Below are 25,252 nucleotides of genomic sequence, written 5' to 3' on the forward strand. Positions count from 1 at the left end.
GGCAGGCGCCTAACCAGTTAACAACTTGGCAGACAACAGTGAGCACATCTTTCAATTAGCACGTCCATTTCGAAGGTAAGTGAGCATTAAACAATACGCAAAGTTTTAGTATCCATTCGGCTGCATTCAAAGAGAGGGAGAGAGAGAGAGTGAGAGAGAGAGAGAGGGATTGCAATGTGAGTGTGTGGCTTAGCTAACGAGGACAATTATGCAGGGAACCGCAGGCCAGGCCAGGCCAGGACAGGGCAGGCTGATCAGGCTGGTCAGGCTGACTGCCTGAAAGGCAGCTCAAAGCAATCCACTTAATTTGAAATTTTTGCAAATCCTCTTAAGCAAATACCATTGACCGCAGTAAAACACACAAAACCGCAGTCTGAAGGAGCTGCTGAGCTGGCAACGTGATATAATGGCCCATCCGGAATAGCTGTGGGGCTGTGGGGCTGGGGGCCCAGCTGCCACTTGATATGACAGCTGTGGATACTTTTGCAACTACAACATCAGCTAGTTGCCAACAACATGTTGTCACATTTAAAGATGCTACGCAAATTGCTGAAGCACACAAGACACACAGAAAAACCATTGGATATTCTGATGACAACTTTTGTCTCTGGCATTTGCTTATTTGCCAGCAAACTTGCGCCCTGTCAAATGTATCTTTCAGCTGCACCACTTCATTATCATCCATTTTACAGCATTCCGTAGTCTGTGGACATGTATTGTATCTATTTCCATACGTGAGCCAGAGTCCAGCTTGTGGCAATGACAGCCTCAAGTATCTGTATTCAGTCAGCATATGTGTGTATGTGTGTGTGTGTGTATGTGTGTGTGTGTGTATGTGTGTGTATGTCTGTTGGCATATTAAATTTCATTTTCAATATTCGGCAACGGCAATCGACTAAAAGTCAAGTCTTTGGCAATGCCTTTGTCTTTGCTGAGCTCGTTACGAATGGCACTCCAAGGACCATTAATCAAGTGCACTGTGCACTGAGAGCTACTTTCGAAAGCCTCTCACACTCCACTCACCCACTGGGGGACAGACTTTTAATCAACATCAGCTCTGTGAAAATTTGCAACATATTACAACGAATATGAATAGCTTTGAGCTTGAAAACATGCGAATATTAATTCGAAGCAAGTCGCTCTTTGGGAATGGTCTTCAGCTTAAGCATTTAATTGATCAACTCAGCTTGTTTTGCCTAATTGGCTAAGGTTTGCACCGCCTAGATTTATAATTGTCAAAGGCATTTGTTTTTGTTTTTGTGTTCTTGCACTTTATCAAAGTAAATTCCAGATCAATTTATTCATTTTGAATTAGAACTTCAATATGTTCCAGGGTAATTTATTTATATTCAATTAGAGCTTGTTTTTGTGAAAAATATGTAATGGGAAAATTGGATATATAATCTTTATTATATTATCTTGGTCAGGTGAATCTGCCCTTGTTAATCTGTCTGTCTGTGTGCTCATCGAATGAGTCTTATCAAATTTTTAAGTTTGAAATACATTTTTATCCACCAATCTCATTCCTGATGTATCATAAAAAAAATTGAAATACAGTTTTCAGTGCGGATATACGAAATGAATATCAAGTTTTATATATTTTGGAATTTCGACTTTAAATACCTACTAGCCTTACCTCAGATTCGTATTTCAAATAATAGATAGCATCTTGTGAATTTCGACCAAATAAAATATGCTTTAAATGATTTTATGAACACTTGTTTTTCTTTTTTCTATGCTATAATAATAGGAACTTAAAATGAGCATTTCGTTTTTTCTATGCAGTGCAATAAAGATATGATTTGATGTTTATATAAAAATGTATCTGTAATAATTATTTTTTATTTCTATCATATAAATTAATATTTATAATAAAAAATGACTTTTTCTTTAAATTAGTCAAAAAATAATTCTTATATTTTTGTTGTAATTTTTTAGTATAAAAATTATTATCGTTACGGTCTCTGCTTTTAGCTTCAAGTGCTACACTTAGGCAGTGCCATAAATTTTGTGAAGAGCTTCTTCTGAGAAATCAAAGACTGAGTCAGACCGAAAAAAAAAAATTAAATATATATGTACATATATCTTTTTTTCTCGCTGAGTTCATTCACCATTTCATTGGAAGCTGCAACCCACATATCTCATCAATTGATGCACTGCCCGTGATATTTTCACATGCAGCGCACAGCAACAAATCATTAAAAATGCATTTTCAATTTCGTCGCAAGTACCGCGCCGAGAAAGGACCAACAACAAAGAAAGAGAGAGGGAGACTGAGACAGCGAGAGGAAATGTGAGTGTAAAACAAAGGAAGTACTCGAAACGAACTCGCTTTGGTTCTCCACGACGTGTCGTCTTCTGTCTGCAAATAAAAAGTCGCAACAACTTTCCACCAATTCGGAGTCGGGCTGTCAACTGCATTGCTCACTGAACAGTTCCTTCACATTCATGCACAGCAGATGCAGTCACAACAGCGCTGAACTATGAACTTTTACACTCCTGCGCGCCCTTGCCACCGTCGACTGTCAAAGCGAAGCTGGCAAGCATTGCCTAGGGAATTAGATGACAGAGTACATATATAATATATACATATTCATAATATAATGTGTGCAATCCGAAGATAAGAAATGAGTATTTCAAGTCTGCCTAGTCGATCAGATTTTTAGCACTTCAGCTAGAGCTTCTTAGTCAATAATTTTAGCAGTTTGTCTCATTAACTTTTTTCGAGAGTGAAGTGATTTCATCAACTCAGTATTTTGAAAGCAATTAAAAATCTAGTATTTCTAAATTCCTTACCAGTTTTGCTTGCATGTGCAAATGATCAGCAAATAATTGAATGCTTTTAGTATTTCTATTAATTTTATTCAAAACAGATTTAGACAAATTGATGTCTTCAGTTAAGTCTTAACGCATTCAAGCTAAAATTACTCAACTTATTATTTGTAACTTATTAACAATATAGAGATACTCTAAATACACCAGTGTGACCAAAGATTATAAATATTACAAAACACAAATATATTTTAACAGCCGTTCAAACTATCGATAACAGTCAAACAGATTTGTCATTTGAACATCAATTTAAGGGCTGCACACTCTTCACTCTATTTAAAATAGCTAGAATTGGCTAAACATATAACAATACACTATGTTAAAAATTCTCACAAAAAATTAAAAATTAATTATATCTTTTTGCTTATTATAATTTTATATAAATTGATATGTATTTTTTTTTTTTTTTAATTTACTTGTATTTACTTTGGCATGTATTTAAATATTTCTCATTTATATGTTATTTATATATTTAATTAAAAAAATTTTGTTCTTTTTTGATGCTTTTTCTTTATATATACATATATATTTAGAAATCAAGAATCAAGAACTTTGAGAATACGATATATACATATTATGTGATATACATATATTATGTGACATCATAAAATGCTTTAATATACATATGTAGCTATCATTCGTACTTGTCACACCCTCTGTGTTTGCAAGTGGCCAAAGCTGGCGGTAAAATGGTTATACTGACAGCACTGATGATAAAATGTGCCTTTACATCATTTTCACTTTTCAAAAGTACCGATTCCGCGAAAAAGAGCTCGACACAATTGCCGGAATCACACGTACATACATACATAGATGCCTTGAGCCGAGTCCATGCATAATGAAATTGATATACATACATATGTATGTACATACATACATATATCATAATCAGAAACAACGCAGTATATTAAGCTATTTTATGTTCTATATTGTAAATTGTTTCAGCTTCACTTGGTCAGCCTTTATTTGTGAATTCAAACAGATCTTGGACAAGGCCAATGAAGCATTTTTGTTTTCAAGCTAATATTTGTTTGTTTTGTTTGCCCATTGAAATCGCAGAGTAGGCGAAGCTTGAGTGCTTACGTCTCATGGGCTCTGTATAAGACCAGCAGCTCATTTTGGCACTCGCTGAAAGATTCCCATGGGCTGGAAGATTGTCCCAATTATGCCTGGGGCCAGATTCTCAGCGCTTGTCCTTGTACTCAAAGTAAACATTCGCACGTTTTGCTTTAAATTTATTTTCGCTTTTCGTACGCTAAAGGCAGATCTTCAGGCTCGATCATATCCGCACCCTAAGCATGTGGGGATATGGCATACGGTCAAATAGACTTGGGTGGCCAGTCCCACTATTATTTTCATGAGCATGATTCACATCTTATTCACTCTTTTGATTAAAAATGTATTTCGATTGTATATCGATGCCTCTAGCCCAAAAATTTGATCAAAAAGTGAGTAAGTGCAAGATTGCAGGGTATCCATGGGTCGGAGACTCTCAATTCAAGCACTCTTGTTGATACCTTAACAATTCCTTTTCCCTCTTTCTTCCAGCGACGGCTGCATCTGCGCAGTTGAGACGCTTTGATTATGAGGGCGTCACTGCCGGCTGGGCAACTGAGCGGGAGAGCGGCAGGGTGGAAGATTGGGTCGGAGTCTTGTTATTTCATCAGCGTGCAATCAAATGAAGGAGACGGAGCAAAACTAAAGCAAAGTTTCTGCGAAACGAGCAATTGCAACAGGAAACTGGTTTAATTGGTTGAGAACGCTGCGAGCTCTCTGCCCCCCCCCATACCACTTCCTCTTTCCCACTCCCTCACACTGCGGGAAGCGCTGGCACTTGCCAAAGTCAACTGTCGCCTGTTGACGGTGTTTGGCATTGTCTGCCAGTCGCTAATACTGGCAATGACATTTGGGGCTTGGCACTCGCAAGCACTTCATTTGACTGGCAACGGCAACAGCACGCCTCATGCACCACATTCCACACTCCCCACTCCCCATTCTACTGTACGTTTGCGCCTGCGCATCCCGCATAAATCACACGAAAATCGCAGCTCATCGAACTGTGGCCAAGTTCAATTCAATTCAATTAGCAGCATATTTCACAAAGGCCCGAGCCAGCACAGCGCAAAGCCTGCAACAACAGATACAAATGCAGATACAGATACAGCTATAGATACAGATGCAATGCGCAGATAGCGGCAATTTATGAGCCGCAGCCACTTGCCAGCATGTGGCCCCCACATAGCCGTGCATCGGGCATGTTTTGACAGCAAATATGGCAAAAAAAAAATTAAAATAGAATACCATTACGAGTATGTAGTCGACTAGCAGATACCCAGCAGATAGCAACTTCCTCTCACAATAAGGATATATAGTTTATGCTACCCAGCTTTGTTCCATTACAGGGTATACCAAAGAGCGTAGTGTGGGCTGGGGGCATCCGCCGTTCACAGCCCATGCCATGCGATCCTCAGATGCCAATGCGATGAATGGTCAGGCTGAGGATGCAGATCGAGGTAGCTATTCCATGAGTCGTTCATTATTTATGATCTCGTGCCGAATATATCCGAACTACTTTTCAGTATAGATGTCAACAATACAAGTTTAAGAGTTATATATTTCGTATGTATGTATTTTAATTGCTAAGGCAGCAAATACAGATATGCAATAACAACATAAGCATTTAAATTTAACAATACAAGTTTAAGATATATATATTTCGTATATATTTCAATTGCTAAAGCAACAAATACAGATAAGCAATAAAAACATAAACAGTTAAATTTAACAAGAATCCATTATTTATAGCTGTAAACTTCAACATTGTTTTTAGAGCATTAAGCAAAGGAATATATGTATGTATGTATGTATATAATGAAATTATTTAGTTACTTCAGAATTGGTTGTGCTAGATTTTCATGCATCCCAAGTATTCACATTAAGTTCTTAAAACTCCAGGAAAATATCCATTAGCTGAACGGGATTCATTTGAACTATATTCTGCCATTCTTCTGTACCCTTAACATCTTTATAATTCCTTTTTATGTATTCGACTGTCGCCGATAGCAGCCCTTTTTCATTGTATTTATGGGCTAAATTGAACGTCATTGCCACAGTTTTAATGGATAAATGATCGAACAAGTAATTCAGGCACAGTGCCTTAAGTCTTTTAATGTCATACTTGTCCGCAGCTGCCAGTAGATCTTTGGCCTTATCGAAGTCCAAGTTCGGTGCAACTCCCGTGTAAATAAAACGCAACAGCTCCTCCACAACTTCACCGCAGAAATCATCAATGATTACACGATTGGCCTGACTCTCCCCGCTTAACATGTCCGCAAAAACCTTGCTGCGTGCTGTGAGCATTTAAACATTTAGTCAACAGATTTTATTGCAATTCCAGAGATGTTTCTCAACGATTCTTACCGGATAATATAATCTTGTGAGCAGATATCTCACACAAATCGGCAGTTATAATGGTCACATCGGAGTATTCAGTGGTATTAAATAAAGCGCCAATATGTTCCGATAATTGACTTTCGGGTACTTTCACCAACTGTAGGCTGGGTGCTTCGAGCATTGCAATCGTTATATAACATTCAATTATTAACTTTACCTCCGACTCGAGTGATAATTTTACTTTCACTGTATTTGGTATTAATGCCGCAACTAGCGGGTAACTACGGCCTGATATATAAATTTGTACATCGTAATATCCGCTATATTTTCCTTTTTTTATACAATGTACGGATAGTAAACCTTCTCTTGGAATATCTATGCCTGATGGCTGTAACTGTAACTGAAAACAATAGCCATAATTGGAATCACGAATCACCTTTGAGGTGAATCCCTTAAAATCTTTGCTGTATTCAAAGTAAAATATATTTGGAGCAGTCCACTTATGATATAATTTAATTTCTTTATATGAGGTCTCCATTTCGTAATTCGCCATTGAAGTTGTAAGAAATTGTTCACTTTAGGGAAGTCACAAATATGTATGTATGTATATGAATCTCGCTCGGTCGTCGACTTTGTTGATTGAGTTGCGGATTGCAATTTGCAAATGAACTTGACTTGATCTAGTGGTGTAAGAAATCATTGATTAATCGAGCATCGATGTTTTATTAGCGATGTTTATCGATGTTTTCGCTGATACCGATGCTGAGCGATGCATCGATCTTTTTCAAAACATCTGCGAATGCAGTTAACCCCATTTGAAAGCAACTGTTTTTTGTTTTTGGGAAGGTATGAAAAGTACCTATCCCAATATATTCAAAATTGCAATCAAATTTTCCGCTGATGGCATATTCTGTTGCCTCTAAAATAATATGTAATTCTGTTTAATTTTAGTGAAATGTAGAAGATATCTCTCCTATGTTTTTAAGTTAAGCCTTATGCAAAATACTGGAATGAAAGCGCATTATTATTTTTATTTTTGTTAAATAATGTTGAATTTAGGTTTTTTTTTTAATAATAATGACATCGACATTGATGTTTTATTCAAATTTACATCATTAATTTGATCTCATATCGATGGCGATCGCACCGAAGCTTTGGAAATTTCAGTAGCCAGTGCAATCGAAATAATTAATCGATAGTCAGTCTAACAAAATAGTCTAAACGGAAATTAATCAAAAACGTTTCTTAATAACACTCTTTCAATTAACTTGAATTGAAAACTGATGCGCTTGATGCACTTACATATATTTAAATAGCATGTGAAATTTGAGTCATTTAATAACATCGCATTTCGATACGTTATTGTAATTGCGCCACGAGCCATCGTATCGATAGGTTGAACTCATCGTCTCACGATATTCAGCAATCCACTATATTTCATTTTGTGGTATGTATGTACATATGTATGTATGTGATTTGAATTAGGGGAATTTGAGCTTTTCAGTGAATCGCCAACAAATCATCTTTTTGGCACCAGCATATACATACACATACGTACATATGTATATATGTATATGTATGCATGCACATACAATAACGTACATACATACGTAGTAGTTTCAAGAATACAAATGAAATACTTTACCAGATCGGATCACGATACACATTTGTGTGTGTGTATGTACATAGTAGTTTTTTGTGATTTATACACACATATATACATACATATACATGTATGTATATCTGCACATGGAGCAATGGACACACGTACATACATACATATGTACATATATACATGCATGTATAGTTTTATGCAGATATACATCTGTATGTATGTAAAGCGCAATTTGAATTTATTAGACCTACATACATATGTACATACACACCAGTGTTGCCAAATCAGCTTTTTTCCCGTCAAATGTGGCTTTTTTGAAAAGCCGATTCGGGAAAAATTCCAAAACAGTGGGCAGCGGGAATTCTGTATTTGTTAAAGAATAATTTGCTTTATTTACACTTTTTTATTTATTGAAGAAATTTTCGTATTTTGTATATATAATTCGAATGAAGAATGAAGTTTTCTTCATTGTAGTTAAATAAAAACCAAATAGTTCAGTAATTCAATTTTTAATGAACGAACCAAGCGGTAATAATATGGAACTAACTAGACTAGGATATGATTTATATTTAATTCAGAACAACTTATTGTGAACAACAATATCAAACTTTTTGATTCTATGTAAATGAAACGAAAAGATTAAAAAATGTATGCAACTCGTCTGATAGCGTGTAGTACAAGAATTCATGTGTTTACGGTTGCCGACAAATTTTCAAATAGTGAAAATTGTTGATTCCTTTTCATGCATATATATTTTTGGAGAACATTGATAGTATTGAACCCCAATATCAGAACATCCACCCAATTCAGTAGGAAACTATTCAAGACGCTACAAAGTTTTTAGTTGAGAAGCGTGTTCTAAGGGTTTGATAGGATATATGAAATTTAGCAACTTGGCCACTTTTGCATTGCTTTCTTTGTCAATGCCCAAGTGGGTAACATTTTTCGTCAGATCAATACTGTGATGCTTAACTCAATTTTAAGCATCAGGTAAAACATACACTCATGATCAAATTAATAGGTGTGAAATTTTTTTTTTTTTTTGAAATGGGAATAACGTCTATATTTTTTCATGTAACTAAAAAATTCAACTTATATTAAAAAATAGACACATCATAGAATAACAACAACAAAAGACCAGTTTAAAAAATAATACTTTTTAGCATAATTTTGGCATACTTCACAAAAAACTCCAAATTTCGCTGGCCAGATTAATAGGTGTGCCCAGCAAATTAAAAAAAAAAATTAAAAATTCTGAAATATTGTAGAATATTTAGAATATATTTAGATAAGTATGGTTAATACCCTGTATATCCGCATTTATTCGCAATGACTGTTGACTGCTGACTGCTGATTCTTTGGGGCATAGAGGATATTAACTTTCTACACCTTTCCACAGGAATGGTGCTCCATTCCTTCTGAGTATTTTCCAATAATTGGGTGTAATTGAAGCAGGTAGTCTTGGAAACTTGCCTTTTCAGGTGTCCCCAACGGTTCTCAATTGGATTGAGATCTGGAGGCTGACTTGCCACTCATAAACTTCAATCCTATTTTCATGAAACCAATCCTTAACTACTGGGGAGTCCTATTTAGGATCGTTATCCTGTTGGAATTTATATTTTAGATGTATGTTGTCGTGGGCATATGGCAGCATAACACTACTCAATAGTTCCTTTTACAGGAATCTGTCCATTATGAAAATGGTCGATGGTCCAATTCAAAACCATGCCATGAAAAACAGTCCCAAATCATGCCGCCTCTTCCGTGCTTGGTTAAGCACTTTTTTTTGTATATCTGGGATCCGATTCTTTGCCTTTAGGTCTTCGAACATTTATATTTGAGTCATTCTCAAAGAAATTTTTTTTTTGTTTCATCACTCCAGAGAATGTTCTTCCATTCATGCTCTCCCTCTAAACCACACCAGGCCTTGTGAGTTTGAGCAAAATTAAGCCTCATCCGAATATTTGATTTACGGAATAGAGGAACCCTGCGAGCAACTCTCCCAGGTGGATTCGAGCTTAATAGACGTCGACGAATTGTTCGTGCCGATACAACATTGCCCATTTCGATGGCAATCGCTCTCGAAGACTTAAAAGGGTCCCTTTTAGCCAAGGTGACTATCCGGGAATCCTCTCTTACGGTAGTTTTCCTCCGGACACCCGGCTTCTTTTTATCTTTTTTTTGGTTTTAGAGCATTTGTAACGAAGTTCTCTGATCGTCCCAATAGTGAGGCAATGCATTTATAAGTTTTACCCTCTTCACGAATCTTGAGAACGAGATTTCTCTCTTCAGCACTGCAGTGAACTCCACGACCCATCTAATTTTATTTAAATGTTGCAAATGAAAATTTTGATGCTTCAATCAAATTATATTCAATAAAAATAGTACCTTTGCTTACTTAAAAACTCTTTAATATTTTAATAATTTTTTGTGTAGTTAAACACACCTATTAATGTGTCCAGGTCAATTTTGAGGTAGAGAATGTATAACAGCCAAAACCTTTTAGCGAGTAAATTTTTTTTAGGGGGATTTGCCTATTTCCTTTTCAAATAGTGTGGCCATACCTAACAAAAAAAATTTCGTGCTGATAGATGTTGTCATACCGTAATTATTCTAAAATATGCTAGAATCTTTGGGTCACACCTATTAATTTGACCATGAGTGTATATATTATAAAACTTCAAAGATACGGCTTGCGGTGGTTGAAGAAATGATGCCATGATTATAAGTTGTTAAAAATATATTTAAATATCAGTCAAATCAAAGCAAAAAACATCAGCTTTTTTTTAGATTTTTTGCTCAACAAAAATTGGCAACACTGAACACACAAAGAGACTTCAGATTTATTATTTATACATACATATGTATGTACTTACATATGTATGTACCTTTATACGTATGTATGTACATACGTGCATGTGTTTTTGAATGTGTGCACAAAAGTAGTGCAGAATGATTGTAATATTACTTCTTTGCAGAATGCAGGGCATCCTCTAGTCGAGCAGTTCCGACCAAACCAGTCTTAATTGCATTTTTTTTTGTCAATCTAGCTTCAATTAGACCACAAAATATGTATGTACATACATATGTACATATGTACATATATAAAAATATTGACTCCACTTCTGATTCGGTTTTCAATGCGTTCGCCTGTACTCGAGTTGATTTACTTGAGTTTCTGTTTATTACCAGCTCAGCTTTTTATTGTTCCGACACGTTTCTGCTCGACTTTGATGCTGTCTGAGCACACTGCCACGCCCACCTGCTCGTCTTGGCGCAGGCAGTTTAATAAACGTTTAACAACCGCAGTGGCAGCTCCAGCTTCAGCTTCAGCTTCAGCTTCAACTCCGGCTGCAGCTCCAGCTCCCACTCCAACTCCAGCTGTAGCCTCAATCAAACGCATGAGCAGGAACAGGCTCGAGCCGGAATTGAAGCTGCGGAGACATGTTCGCAATCATGATGATCTCTAGCCGTGGTAAATTGCATGCACGCCTTTTTAACCCAAATATGATGTGCTGCCTCCCTCCCTCTCTCTCTCTCTCTCTTTCTCCCTCTGTCATATGCCCCGTTGACTGTGAGTGGGGCCGATAAGCAGGCTTCGCGTGCTTTTATTATTATGGGGCAACGAGCGAATGCGGCTCCATGGATTAATGAGTCGCGATCTGGCAGCGGCTGGCAAAACGTTTACGTGACTGAATTTTCAATTATTTTTTATTGCACTACTGCGGCCGCCTTTAATTGCAGGAAGTTGCATTTTGAATGTGCAATTTATTAAGAAATTATTTATTGTCGAATGAAATTGATTTCGAAAGTCGCGTGACGAGAAGTTTCTTCATATGCACTGTGTGTGTGGCAGTCAGGCAGGCAGTCAGTTAGCAGCCACGCGGCTGCAATCGACTGCCTGGCTGCACGTAATTAGGCAACATAGCTGCAACGATCTGCGAACGTGGCACATTTGTGGCCTTTCCACATGACTTCTAACACCTAATCGCTGCGCACGATCTGGGCATGCGGAGATGCTCTGCATTTGGCCAACAGACGCCTCGATTTCCTGCCACGCCCACTAGTGCTGGCAATTAATTTGATTTGATGGCTGCTGCTGCCCTGCCTGGCTGTGGCTGCGGCTGCGACTGCGACTGCGACTGCGGCTGACTGTGGCCCGGCTGTCGCTGCCGTTGCGGCTCTCTAGCTCATTGCCTGCTTTCAAAGTGCAACAGTTGAGCATGTTGCATGTGGCAGGTTGCTCGTTGCACGTTGCACGTTGCACGTTGCGTTCTGCAAACGGCTCTAGCCTCGCCGGCGTTGAGTAATTGACTGCTTTGATCTCCGGCCCAGGGTGACGCCCGCTGCTAGAGGCTCCCCTATAAATAGGCGACCCTCTGATGGCACTTTGAAGTGCACTAGCATCTATATACATATATGTATGTACATATGTATATGTATATGTATATATATACACATATGTACATATATTTGAATATTTTTTGATTGCATGTTTGTCATTGCATTCAGCAGAGCTTTTTTCGTATACAGTGAAGGAAAGAAGTCAACCTACACCATTAATTTTTCGATACTTCGGGCTTTCGCAGACAATAAAAAAAAAAAAAATGGGTATGCCAATAGTTAGAACATAAATAGTTAGAGAACGTTAATATTATTTCCAATTTTATTTTGTCCTGTTGAATTTATTAATTATTTTGTACATTTGTACATACATACATACATATGTATGTACAGTGGGTAAATAAAGTTCAGAAGTACTTCTTAAGTCAGCAGTAATTATTTAACTAAACTTAAAATACTTTGCTTGTTTTTTATTTATTTATTTATATTTATTATTATTATTTTTTTTATTGAAAACAGTTTATGAAAATACTTTAATGAACGAAATATTTAATGAAACATATCTCATCCGCACTTTTGTTAATTTAATTGAGTTAAGCTGAAAAATCGTCTACGTTTATTTGCTTACTGTATATATTTTGTATACTAAATAAAATTATCAAATTATTTAATAGACCTGAATTTATTTAATTCAATAAAATCTAGCACCGTCATTTACATGAGACATTATCATGTCCTAAAATAACGATTCAGCTCATTTTTTTGTTGTCTTCCCAGCTGGAAGAATCAACAACAACAACAATTTTCCATTCTGGTTATTCCCCGATCTTTTACTTGAGCTCAATGAGACAACAAATCTTATATTTATGTATGGCGAGGGTTTTGCTCGCTAAACACATCGATAGCATACGTGCATTGAGTGCAAGTGTGAGACGATTGTTTACGATGAGTTCTCGCCTCTTCTGTCCACTGATTGAGCCTCTCTGAGTCTCTCACTGCCAACGAAGTTTACTTAGTGATTCAAGACGCTTAACGCAAAACGAAAAGAACTAAAGTCTTTTGCTCAGATAGTGAACTCACGATTATGATTTCGTTCGGTTGATCTCTCGAACAGAGTGTAAAGAATCAAGAAGTCAACTGTCATATGCATGCTATGAAGAATACTGATACATAAATATGTATGTTTATAAACATGCAGATTTAGACTTTGCATAATGTGACTTGGAAGCATCAGGAACTGATCAAACAATCTTTTCCTAACTGTAAAGAGTTATTTTAATTTGTGTATTTTTATTTATTTTTTTATTTCTTGTAACTGAAGAACCAAATTGATAGTTTAAATAAGCTTTTACTCTTAGCCTGACAGCCTCACAAACTGGTGAGCCACGCCTTCGACTTTACCTCTTCTCTGGTTTCCCGCTGGCTGCTCTTCTTCTTCTTCTTCGTCTCTTTGCGTATTTCAATCAAAATCAAGTGCAGACCTCGTCAGAAAACCAAAACTTGCATGGAAATTACACGCACCAAACACACAAACTAATTTTCCAACAAATTAGACGCGCAAGCAGAGGCTATCCACAGCCACCCCTAGCCGCCAACCCCCAAACTCCCATTCCTGTTCATAATTTATTTGCTGTTGTTTTTTTTTATTTTACTTTGTGCTTTGGCTTTTTTATTGTCCAGCGCAATTCGTGTGCGTAATTTTCTCTGTTAAGTTCCCATGGAAAAACTTTGCTTTGAACATGTCAGGCGAGGGCGGAGTGTGTGGGGGGAAATGGAGGCGCATGCTTGATTTTGGCGCATGATAATTGGGCGAATGGGCGCTTGGCTCGTCGTCTGTGCGTGAACCATGCATTGCGTTTCTTTTAGTGGCCATCGAGTGCTCGAAACCATAAAGAGAATGGGCTTGGATTGGGTTCGCTGGGGTTGGGGGGGAGGGTGGAGGGGAGCCCGGCTTGTTGGGCTGCATTTGATGCGAGAGAACGCAGACGCACTTCGCTGCACAGGAGACGCCGCAGACAAGGCGGCATATTTGCAGCCAGGTCACGTGACCTTAATTAGCCAAAAACGAAAAGAAAAAGGAAAAGGCCAGAGAAAAGTCAGTTGGAAAAGCGGCTGTCGAAAATTTCTTTGGCGCGGTAATTGTGCGTGCCATGTGAAGGGTTCGTAGCCTGAATCGACTTGAAGTTGCCTTTGTGCCATTGTCGACCACTACAATAGTCTTTGTTTGCCTTTGAAATGCTTAAGCACACACTCACACACACACACGTATGTACACTCGCACACTCGGGGCTGGTACTCTTCCAGGAACTTTGAAATTGCCTTCAATTGCATTTGACTTTAAATCACTCGCCGCACGACAATCATTTAATTGAGTTGCATCGCAGTGACCCTTGCCCCACTGTACTTGCTCGGTACTGCGCACGCTGTATTCACTGTATCTGCTGCGCTTCACTGTACCGCATTGCCAGACAGTTGCTACAAAGTTAAAAAAAAAAAGCAAAAACAAAAACGCAATAAATTTCAATTATTTACTTAAATGCACATTAAAATAAATTCTCAATGGCTTGCTGCATGTTGCTGTGCCGTGTAGCGCAGTGTAAGTCGCATTTAATGAAAATTCCAACTGCCACTTGTTATTAAAAGCGGCATTGCACCGTGACTGAAGCACACCCACAAAATCGCTGGGGAGTTGAGTTAATCAATTATTTGCTTTAAAAGACCAACAAGATTTTTGGTGCACGAAAGCTAAAACAAAAAAAAAAAAATATATATATATATATATATATATATATATATATATAAATAATATAAATATATAAAAAAAATACCATATCTTATATCCTTTACATTTTATTTATGTTTATTTAATTTTTTAAAGCTAGATCTAAAATACTTTATACAGTCGAGTTTCAATAATTCGAAATGGCAAAGGGATCTTTTTTTTTTTTTTTTTTTTTTTTGACTTTCACAAAAATTCAAATTATCGAGAAAGGATTTTTTCAAGGGGATAGAATTTATTTATTGTTTTTTTATTTAGTGGGGTACTAATGATCAAGAATCGACTATATATATATATAAGTATATATAAGTATATATATTTATGTCATTCACATATTATTAATTTTTTTTAATATATATATATTTTTTTTCGATTTATTATATTTTTTTTTGTGCCTATTTTACTTTTATTTTGATTTAATTATTAATTTTCTTATTTTATTGAACAGTAACTTATTATAAAATTACTTTATGCATCAAAACTAGCTATATTTATATATTTAAATATAGCACAATATGTATTTATTTAGTAATTCTTATATATTTCATATTATGTATGAATATTAAACTATTTCATTTAATTCATTATATATTTATTATAGTAAAAATTATATATTTATTAAATAGTCCAAATATTATAAAACTAAAATGTATATTAATAAATATATAATAAATTAAATGAAATAGTTAAATATTTATACATAGCTTAGGAATTTTAAGCAAAATATGGAAGAGCAGCTGCTAGAGATACCAAAATTGTGCTATAGGTTCCTGAGCTGAGCTCGCAGACTACGATCACGCAGATTTCGACTTGTTGAGCGTTATTCGAAATCTAAAAAAAAATTGCATCGATTCATTTAATAATTAGCTAAGGGACGTGTTTATGAAGGCGTGTGTACGTGTGTGTCTCTGTGGGCGCATTTGCTTACATAAAAATATGAGAATTGAAATAATAGTGTGAGTTTCTGGATGATTTCATGGATTTCATTATGAACTTAAAAATCTTCCTGCTGAGAGTTAAAATATGAACAATCGTATTAAATATTTCTTCAAAGTCCAATTTATTCAATATTGAATTGACTCACAGAACTAATTCCAAATTTCAGATATGCATTCTCCGATTTTTCCATAATTTTTGCAATTGTCTTTGGCTTTATTATGCAACATTTTCCTTGAGAAATGGCAACAATTAGATTTGCCTTAAGATTTAGGAAAATGCACTTAATTTTAAACATTTTGCCGTTTTGCTTTGCTGTGTGCGATTGTAGATTTATGTGTGTGTGTGTGTGTGTGTGTGTGTGGATGAGAGAAAGAGCGAGAGAGAGAGAGAGAGAGAGACATAAAAATGGATTTACGCTTAATCACACACGAAGGATGCATATTTTACATTGTGCACCTCCCTCGGCACCCACTTCCCCTCGCCTTTTGCCCCCACTCGTGGCTCATTCGCATGCACATTTTGTTCATTAGAAGCTTCAAGCGAGCGCGCTGCTTAACCTCTGCTTAGCACACACACACATACACACACACACACACAGAGAGAGAACCACCCAGCCACAACCACTCTGTGTCCCGCTCTCCTCTCTCCTTGCTGCGTTTTTCAGTTCATTTCGCTAGTTGAGCTCGCGCTCTGTGTGTGTTTGTGTGTGTTGAGCTCCCTCTCTCTTTGTGTGTGTGTTTTTTTTTGTTTTTTTTTTTGTTTTTTTTTTTGCCCTCCTATTTCGGGACAAAAGGAACCGCCTGCTGTGAGCAGCTTTCGTTGAGCTCGTGGCACTTGCAGCTTTCACCAATGCCACAACCAGGCGCGCTAGAGCGAGACAGCAGCCAAAAAGCGGGCGAGCGAGAGAGTGAGAACGTGTGTGTTGCTCCCATTAGCCGAAAGGATTTATATTACAAGCGTACATATAAAAAGCACCACAGGATATTTTGTTTTATGTGAATTTAATTGTTGTTTTAATCCAAAGGTAGTCCAACTTCTGTGCAGCGCACTCTCTCTCTCTCTCTCTCTCTCTCTGCCTCTCTCTGCCTCTCGCTTTCTGTCTTTCTTTGTCTAGCTCTCCAATGCTGAGCTGAGCTGAGCTGAGCTGGTTCAGCGTGAGTTATTTTATATTAATAGCATTGCATTTTTAATAATAGCTGAGCACACATGTCGGCTACTTGATTTTTCACTTTGTGCTGCTCGTTTCGCTGTTTGCCTTTTGACCAGAAAACCGTGCAATTGCCAAGTCGGTCAAGTACATTGTGGCATCAATCGAGTAACGGTATTGTAGCATAGCTATCATATAATTATGTAAGCCAACTGACTAGGTGTTTGCTGAGCTCTCTTTGAATTGCCAAAAATAATTCGTTTTTTTTTTTCCATATTCGCTATATAAATATTCGATATGCTTAAATATTTATTTAAGTAAACTTTGTCTGCGAGCAAATATACACAAATAAAATAGACGATTACCTGTTGCTCTTCCTGTTTCTGTCCTATTTGCCGATTATAATATTATATTTAACTTTTTTGTATTTAATATTTAACAAGAATGAAAATTTAAGTAAAATAATATTTAATTTATAATTGTTTATAGGATTTTTTAAGTTTTAGTGTATTGATTGATTAATATTTAATATTTATTTTAGTTTAATAAAATTATTATGTATATTTTTTAAAATTATATTATATTATATTTTCAAATTTTATTATTATATTTTTTTTGTTCAAATCTATTTGTTTGTATTTTTATGTTGTATTTTTGTTTTATTTATATATTTATTTATTTATTTGAATTAACAGATTTTTCATACAATGTGATTATGAAATATTAAAATTATAAAATATATTATTAATGAATTATGTTTAATATAAATGACTTCATAATGTAAATTAAAAAAAAAAAATGCAAAAATGAATTAAGTAGAAGATTTTTAATAGATGTTTTTTTGTTATTGAATTTGAAGTACCTGACAAAGTGAAGGTACCCTTTCTCAGGTGTAGAGCAGCAGGCAAGAGAGCTCAAAGCATAAACGTCAACTGCTTAGGAGATTTTGTCGATTTTGGCCAGCAGGCAGGAAAAACTTAAAAATGCCTAAATAAAATAACAGAAAGGCAAAGAAAACTTGGCCAAGATTTTTGAGTAGAAATATCAACGGAAATATGGCAAACACAATTCCGCACACACAGACACACCCACGCATACACACACACACACACATACATAGAGGGAGTAAAACCAACATGGGATCAAAGTGTGCATATCCTGCTTAGCCGGGTTTTTGTAATGTGCTTTTCTAGTTGTGCTGCTGATGTTGTTGTTGCTGTTATTCTTGTTGTCAACACACACACACACACACATGAGCTTAAACAAACGCAGCCCACAAAAAAGGGACAATTTGCTTAAAGGTAACGAAAAGTTTTGGCGCTCCCTTTTTTTTTTTTTTTTTTTTGCCAGAGCAAACTTTAGGTGCGTTTTGGTTGGGGCGCCTCAGACCTGAAATGCTTTGCATAAACTTGAGCGGCAAAAGTTGAAAATGTTTGTTGTGCTATATATGAAAATGGCAACAGCAACAACGACAACGACAACAACAACAACAACAACAGCAACAAACAAACGGCAAACAACAAAGATAAAGTTCAAAGGAAATGTGGCACAGGAAACGCAGCAAAAGATACAGAAAGAGAAAAATATGAGAACAGACGACAAGAGGCCAAAATTTATAAATGTATGTGTGTGTGTGTGTGTGTGTGTGTGTGTGTGTGTGTGTGTGTGCGTGTGTATGTTGATATAAAACAAAATATTAAGAAAGTTATTTCAACAAAATGAAAGTTATGCTCGGGTTTCTGCTTCACACACACACACACACACACACACACACACCATCACACATACACACACACACACACACATACACAACAGCACACACATAAAGACAAACGCTGACTCTTGACTCTCGCTCAGGTATTTGATCACATTTTATTTAATTTATTTTCATTTTTGATTTATTTTCAAATTATTTTGATGTGCTGTCAAAGTTTTAGGTTAATTAAAACATGTTTGCAAATTGCAAAGAAATAAATGTAAATTAATAATAAAAATCAAATCACAAATTTCAGATACATATCTAAGCTAAGGAAATAAATGTTGCTTTGCTTTTGTTGTTGTTTGTTAGCTGTTTTTCCTCGCTGTTCGCTTTTCTCTTCTTTCTTAGCTGCTCCCCCACAGCCGCAGCACAAAGCATTTGCATAATTTAAGGCGTAATTTTGGCGCGGTGCTTTAAATTGATATTACAAGCGCAATTTGTGTTTGGATATGGCCCATTCCCCCGCGCTCTTTTACTCTACAGATCTCGCCCTCTCGCTCACTCTCACGCCCTCTCATCTCTCACTCTCTATGACATTAGATGGCATGGGTGCTAAGTACATGGAAAAACTGTGCCATGGCAACATTTTTCCTCGCTGCCGCCTCGTTTCGTTTCGTCTAGTCTCGTTCCGTTTCGTTTGGCTCGGTTTGCTTTCGCTTGTTCAGCGAGTCGTTGGGGCGTGTTCATTCATTTCCTGTTGCGCCTTAAGTTATGCAAAGCTTATGGCAAAGTGAACAAGCTCTAAGTGGGCTGCTGCTGCTGCTGCTGGTGGCTGACGGCTGGATGAACAGGACAGCCGCCACATGGAAATGAGCAAAATGTTAAGACATCAGCAATGGCAGCAGCAATGGCAGCAGCAGCAGCAGCGACAGCGGCGGCACATGGAATCGCCAGATAAGCTCAAATAGTTTATGAGTAACAGCAAAACGCAACTGAAACACATTGCAAAACTAAGGCAAATCGTTGTACGTGTTTTCTATAATTTTGTTTGGCACTCAAAAGACGCGGCTGCGTAGCATTAGCCAACAGAAGTGTAAATATAAGACGTGAAGAAAAAGTTTATTGGGCGGTGCTATTTGAGCCACATGAAACTGTAGAATAATGTTAAGCATGTTCAAAATTCATATAAATAATTAAATATAAATACATATATTTATCATGTGAATGATTAAAATGAAATCCTGTGTATTGAATACATATTCACATATGCATATGAGCATATTTTTCGTTCCGTGTAATCTTCTAATCTTGAGAGTTTTGAATCCACAGAAAGCTATCATTCAATGAAATAAGCACAGCGCCTTAGTGGAAGTTAAATTGAGTAATTTTCTAATTAGCATTTCACCCATGCTCACACACACATACATAACATACCATACAATCCACAAGTGGGCGAACAGAAGACATAAGGCGTAGCTTGGTCCGTAACAGAGACTTGAGCGGAGTGCGTTAGTTGAGCGCTTTACCAATTGACGATCCACAGACCCACACATGCAGTGGTGTGTGTGTGTGTGTGTCAACTGCAGGAAGCTCTTGAGAGCGACCACACATATAATCCACAAGTAGGCGTCAAATTGGAACTTAAATTGAGCGGCTGCCTCAAGAGCAATCCACAGGTACAAATATACACTTTAGTGTGTGTGTCAACTGCAGCCTGGAAGTTTGTGAGAGCGACTACACATGTAATCCACAAGTGGAGCACTTTTCTAATAGTCTCACCGTGAGCGGGCATTGCTTCGTGTCTAAGCAAGCACTTGCGAAATCCGCAAGCCGGCGCTGAGCGGCCACATAGTTGAGATCAAAACCAATATACATATGAGCAATTATATACAATGCGTTTACCTAATGTGCGATATTTTAAGAGAGCGAACATATGAAAGGGATGGGTACATATGAAATAGTCGTCTGATCACTGCTGTAAGCATTGCGAAAGGGATAGATTGCTATGTGCTTAGCTGTGTTCTGCTGAGAGTTGTATAGATAATGAGACCGTGGGAACTATTCGTATTGAGTGCAAATTTAACTATTACAGTGGCAATGCGAATTTCGAGAGAGTGAGAGCTTACTTTGGTAATCGAGTCTTTGTTAAACGAATGTTTTTGAGTGAATCGATTTGTATTGGGATACACATATACATATACACATATACATTATACATTTGTTTTTCTTTCTTTTAAATACCTTCGCGAATTGCATGTAAAATACTGATACTGCAGTTTGTAGGGTAAGTCGCACACGCTCATTATATTTGTGTCTTGCTTTTGTCTTCCTCATTTTTAGCATTCCATAACGCAGTGTTTGTATTTTCAGTTTTTTTCCGGATTCGGATTTGTATTCAGATACTTGATATTTTTTGCTGTGTGCTGTTGACATCTGTTAAATACCACAGAGTTTTATAGCAATTAAAAGCTGCAATTTGTGCAGCAGCTGCGGCGCCTGTGATTACACGAACTACATGAAAATTCATGCTGGCGTTGATTTGTGAGACACGCAGATCCCACCCCAGCCCCCACACTCCGACTACTTGTTGTGCTACATGAATGTTGCATGTTCATCATAATTGAAAGCAGATGTTGAACTTTAATGCATAAATAAAATAATATAGGACGTTAGCCATGGTACCGATTTTGATGCATATTGTGAAGACCCTCGTTATTCTGTTGCTGTTGCTGTTGCTGCTGCTGCTGCTGTTGGTGCTGCTGCAACTGCGGCGGTTGATGGCCGTCCAAGACCCTGAAAAGATTCAGATAGTTAAGCAGGACCTTAGTAGATTGTGGATGCGCGGAGTGTACGCACATGAGATTGATTTGGCCCAGTAGATAGGCCTGCTGCAGGTAGAGTCGGCCCTGAAAGTCGTTGGCCACATCGTTGCTGCCCCGGCGGCGGCAGTGCTGGCAAAGGCCGGTGTAGGGCGGCTCGCCCACCTGGCGCTGGGCAGGTGTGGGGCTTGGGCGATTCAGTAGCTTGCGATAGCGCTGAGCCAGCTCACGCTGATCCTCCTCATCCACATAGGGATCGTACTTGGGTATCTGGGCGTACTTATCGACGCCACGGCGCAGGCCCTGCGCCGAAGTGCAGAACATCTTGTGCAGCGGCACACACTGCTCCTTAACGCAATCGGCGGCACGTTGCTCGGCAACGGCTGTCGGCTTGCGACCCCTCTTCAGGCGGGCGCCCATGTCCGACATGTTCGAGATGCCAATGTGGGCAACCAGCTTGTCCCCATCCTCGCCCATCTCGTCCAGCAGACTGGGGAAGCGATCCCGCTGGCATGGCGCATGAAAGTACGGTCCCTTGTGACCCCACACCAGATTCATGATGCTCAAATTTGTTAAATTTATTATTGGCCTTTAGATCAATGGAATTTGTGTAACGTTGCCGATTGACGGAAATTATATAGCTCTACGTAGGTCTGTTCGATCGACAATGAATTTCGGTTACTAAGATTTGAATTCGAGTAGGATTTTCGGGCTTTACATAAATGACATGAAAATGAGAACGTATCTGAAAATGAAAATGGGATCCTGACTAAGAAGACAAACTCCATAAAGTATTGCATAATACTATCGATGAAACTGTTAATTAATATTTGTATACCCAAGAATAAGTATATATTCTTTTAAGAATTTTTTCTAGTTTAGTATATATTAAGAGACACCGTAAAATATTATCTAACACTTTCCATGCAAAAATATACACTATATTGATATTATTAAAATAGTCTCTCTCCACTCTTTTCTTCTCCACAAGCATCCCACCCTATCCTTCCACCTGCAACGCTGTTCCTCACGCTCACCCTTCCCCTCAAGCTTAATGACCCCTAAAGCTCACTGCCCCTCTCACTGCTCCTCTCTTGGAGGACTCAGGGTATCTCCTAGTCGAGCCTTCTTGACTAGAGCCTTCTTAGTTGTTCTCATTTATTTTTAACCCCATCATTTAAGATATTCATTGTCAACTGGAATTGAATATACAATTATGCGCCAATTATGTATATGAATTGAGAGTGTCACAGGTATGTCGCATTAAATAAACATTAATATCTAATTGTTGGCTCGTAAATGGGCAATAATAGTCCGACATATTTGATAATTGTAATTATGGATTATTGAGCTGTTCGCTTTTAATGCACACTCAATATTTTACAATGCCTTTTGACAGATGCACGCAATTGTTGCTATGACAGAAATTAGCCAGAGAATATAAATACCATTTTAATAGTCCACGTAATTGTTTGATTGCGTAAGACAAATAGGGATTAATTTGTGGACTGATTAGATAAGACTAATCTAAATGCCACAGCTTGAAAAAATAATTAGCCCATGTTGTTAGTTGGGTATTAGAATGTTAGGCATTAGGATGTGGTAGAAGCTGCTGTAAGTCTAAGGACTGAGCTGCAATGATAATAAAATAAAATACATTTATAGTTATTTTATTATTACTTACGCCATTTACCAGTTGAAATGAAATAATTGTAAAATTGCAATATTTGTATTCTTAATAATAATTATTCGAGTATTCAAGTTTTATTTGGTATAATAATATTGCAACTTTAGTTATTTATTTAATCTAATAGGTCAACTAATTGTATATCCGTTCAAGAGTCAAAAAGAGTATATTGGCTTTATGCTTTGCGCATTTTTCCTTCTATTCTAGCTAAATGGGTAAAATAAAGCTACAACTCCAGAATTGGCCGACTATGTTACTGCTAATATCTCTAGCTAAGCCCTATATCTGCCTACGCTGTGGTTCTTTAGTTGTTTAGTTAAATTATTGTACTATACACTCTCATCAACAATAATTTGAATATTCATACTTATATTTTATGAACTAACATTAAGTCAAATTAAGCATTGAGTTTTTAGTTCAATCAACGATCTGAATATCGAGTCACTTAAACAGCTCATCTCCATTCATTTCGCACACATATTGCTTTAAGACTGAAGTTATGAAATTAGAATTATGCATACAAAAATAAAGTATATTTAATTCCCTTCACATGGCACTTGATTTGCTGGAGGTGGAAATTAAAATCCATTAAAACGAAAGCCATTATAATATTTCAAATGTAAATTAAATGAGAAATTGTGGATACAAAAAAAAAAAAAAAAATGAGAGTGAAGCATGAGAAGTGGATGGATGTGCTCTGGCTGTGGCTCGCAATTGTCAGTTGCGTTGATTAACATTCAGGGGAATCACAATAAAAGTAATTATTTTGATTACGATTCTAAGCCAAAGGCGGGCGCCAGACACATGTCCATGCCACAGTTATAGGAGCGCGCCTCAAATGTGCCATGCCAGCGGGGTCTATGGGCGTGGCAGAGCACACACACGCGCGCACACACACACTCGCAAAAGACATCAGCATTAAAAATGTATTTTAATGTGTCGCCCGCTCTGTCATTTGGTTACCTTTAGCCAGCATTTCGAGCTGTCTGTTGTCGTTTTTAATGTGTTTCATTTCGCCTGAATGTGGGCGTGAGTGCCACCGCCCCGCCCCCAACATTCGAAAAGTCCAGGCAAACAAAAAAAAAAAGAAACAAGTAAGAAGGCTCCAGTCGAGATTGCTCGACTAGGAGATACCCTGAGCCCTCCAAGCTGTTATTCTAATCATTCTGCACTTCTTCTATGCACACATACATACACATGCTTCCACACACACGCATAAGCCTGCGCTCTATTAACTGCGCAGTAAGCAGCGACTGCGCTTAGGCTGCGCTGCAGTGACAGGGCTATATCGACTCAGCTCGTCGCGCTGATCAAGAATATATATACTTTGTGGGGTCTGCCACGCCTGCTTCTGCCCGTTACATACTTTTTCACAACACCATTATACCCTGATTTCCCATTTTCAATGGGTTCAGGGTATAAAAACAAACAAGCCATTAGAGGCGCATTTCATAGCGTTTGCAAATCATAAAATGCCTTCAAAAAATTCCAGAAAAAGCCAAACGTCGACTTTGACTTTCAGCTAATTACTTGTGATTTAATTTGAATTTGTAATTAGCCAGCAAAATGTCATTTTTGTGACAGCTCTGACAGAGGCAGAGGCAGAGGCAGAGGCAGAGGCAGAGGCAGCCGAGGCCAGCCGAGGTGTGAGCCTGTCTCACATGTTGGATTAGCGTGCCAAAAGTTTTTAATTAGACAGCGCAAAGCAGCAAAAGGTGTAAATATATATATATATATATGTATGTATATAAATATATTGATTTTTATATATGTGTGTATATGTGTGTTGTTCCATATTGTCTATCAAATTATAATAATAATCGCGAGAGCCTGATAACTGCCATGGCAAGAAGCCTGAACGTGGAATCTAGATAAATTTTGTTGTTGGGCAGCAACTACATGAAAAGTCAAAGAAAAATCACTTAAAATCTTTTGCTTGAGGCAACAAAAGCACAGCACGAAACCATCAACAAGCTGGCCGTCCCACCTGCCCACCTG

The 25,252-nt window shown here is 37.5% G+C and overlaps 2 protein-coding genes across 2 annotated transcripts; both read right to left on the reverse strand.

The window, feature by feature from the left end:
• Positions 1 to 5,428: 5,428 nt before the first annotated feature.
• On the reverse strand, positions 5,429 to 6,938 carry LOC6576701 (protein roadkill). Its single transcript, XM_002002653.4, has 2 exons — positions 6,253 to 6,938; positions 5,429 to 6,182 (listed from the first exon to the last, which is right to left on the reverse strand). The coding sequence occupies exons 1-2, from the start codon at positions 6,776 to 6,778 to the stop codon at positions 5,776 to 5,778; spliced, it is 933 nt and encodes a 310-aa protein (XP_002002689.2). The 5' UTR covers positions 6,779 to 6,938; the 3' UTR covers positions 5,429 to 5,775.
• Positions 6,939 to 21,368: 14,430 nt separating this feature from the next.
• On the reverse strand, positions 21,369 to 22,283 carry LOC6576702. The gene is made up of 2 exons (XM_002002654.4): positions 21,605 to 22,283; positions 21,369 to 21,541 (listed from the first exon to the last, which is right to left on the reverse strand). The coding sequence occupies exons 1-2, from the start codon at positions 22,123 to 22,125 to the stop codon at positions 21,418 to 21,420; spliced, it is 645 nt and encodes a 214-aa protein (XP_002002690.2). The 5' UTR covers positions 22,126 to 22,283; the 3' UTR covers positions 21,369 to 21,417.
• Between the last annotated feature and the right edge of the window lie 2,969 nt (positions 22,284 to 25,252).

Source organism: Drosophila mojavensis, unplaced genomic scaffold (assembly GCF_018153725.1).
Source record: "Drosophila mojavensis isolate 15081-1352.22 unplaced genomic scaffold, ASM1815372v1 contig_36, whole genome shotgun sequence".
NCBI classification, from domain to species: domain Eukaryota; kingdom Metazoa; phylum Arthropoda; class Insecta; order Diptera; family Drosophilidae; genus Drosophila; species Drosophila mojavensis.

What these genes read in the sequence shown, in the direction of transcription:
- LOC6576701 (XM_002002653.4), bottom strand. Translation starts at nt 6,778, where the DNA reads ATGGCGAATTACGAAATGGAGACCTCATATAAAGAAATTAAATTATAT. An exon ending in TCACAAGATTATATTATCCG is followed by an intron (nt 6,183 to 6,252) that starts GTAAGAATCGTT and finishes AAATGCTCACAG; the next exon opens with CACGCAGCAAGGTTTTTGCG.
- LOC6576702 (XM_002002654.4), bottom strand. Translation starts at nt 22,125, where the DNA reads ATGAATCTGGTGTGGGGTCACAAGGGACCGTACTTTCATGCGCCATGC. An exon ending in CTGGGCCAAATCAATCTCAT is followed by an intron (nt 21,542 to 21,604) that starts GTGCGTACACTC and finishes GAATCTTTTCAG; the next exon opens with GGTCTTGGACGGCCATCAAC.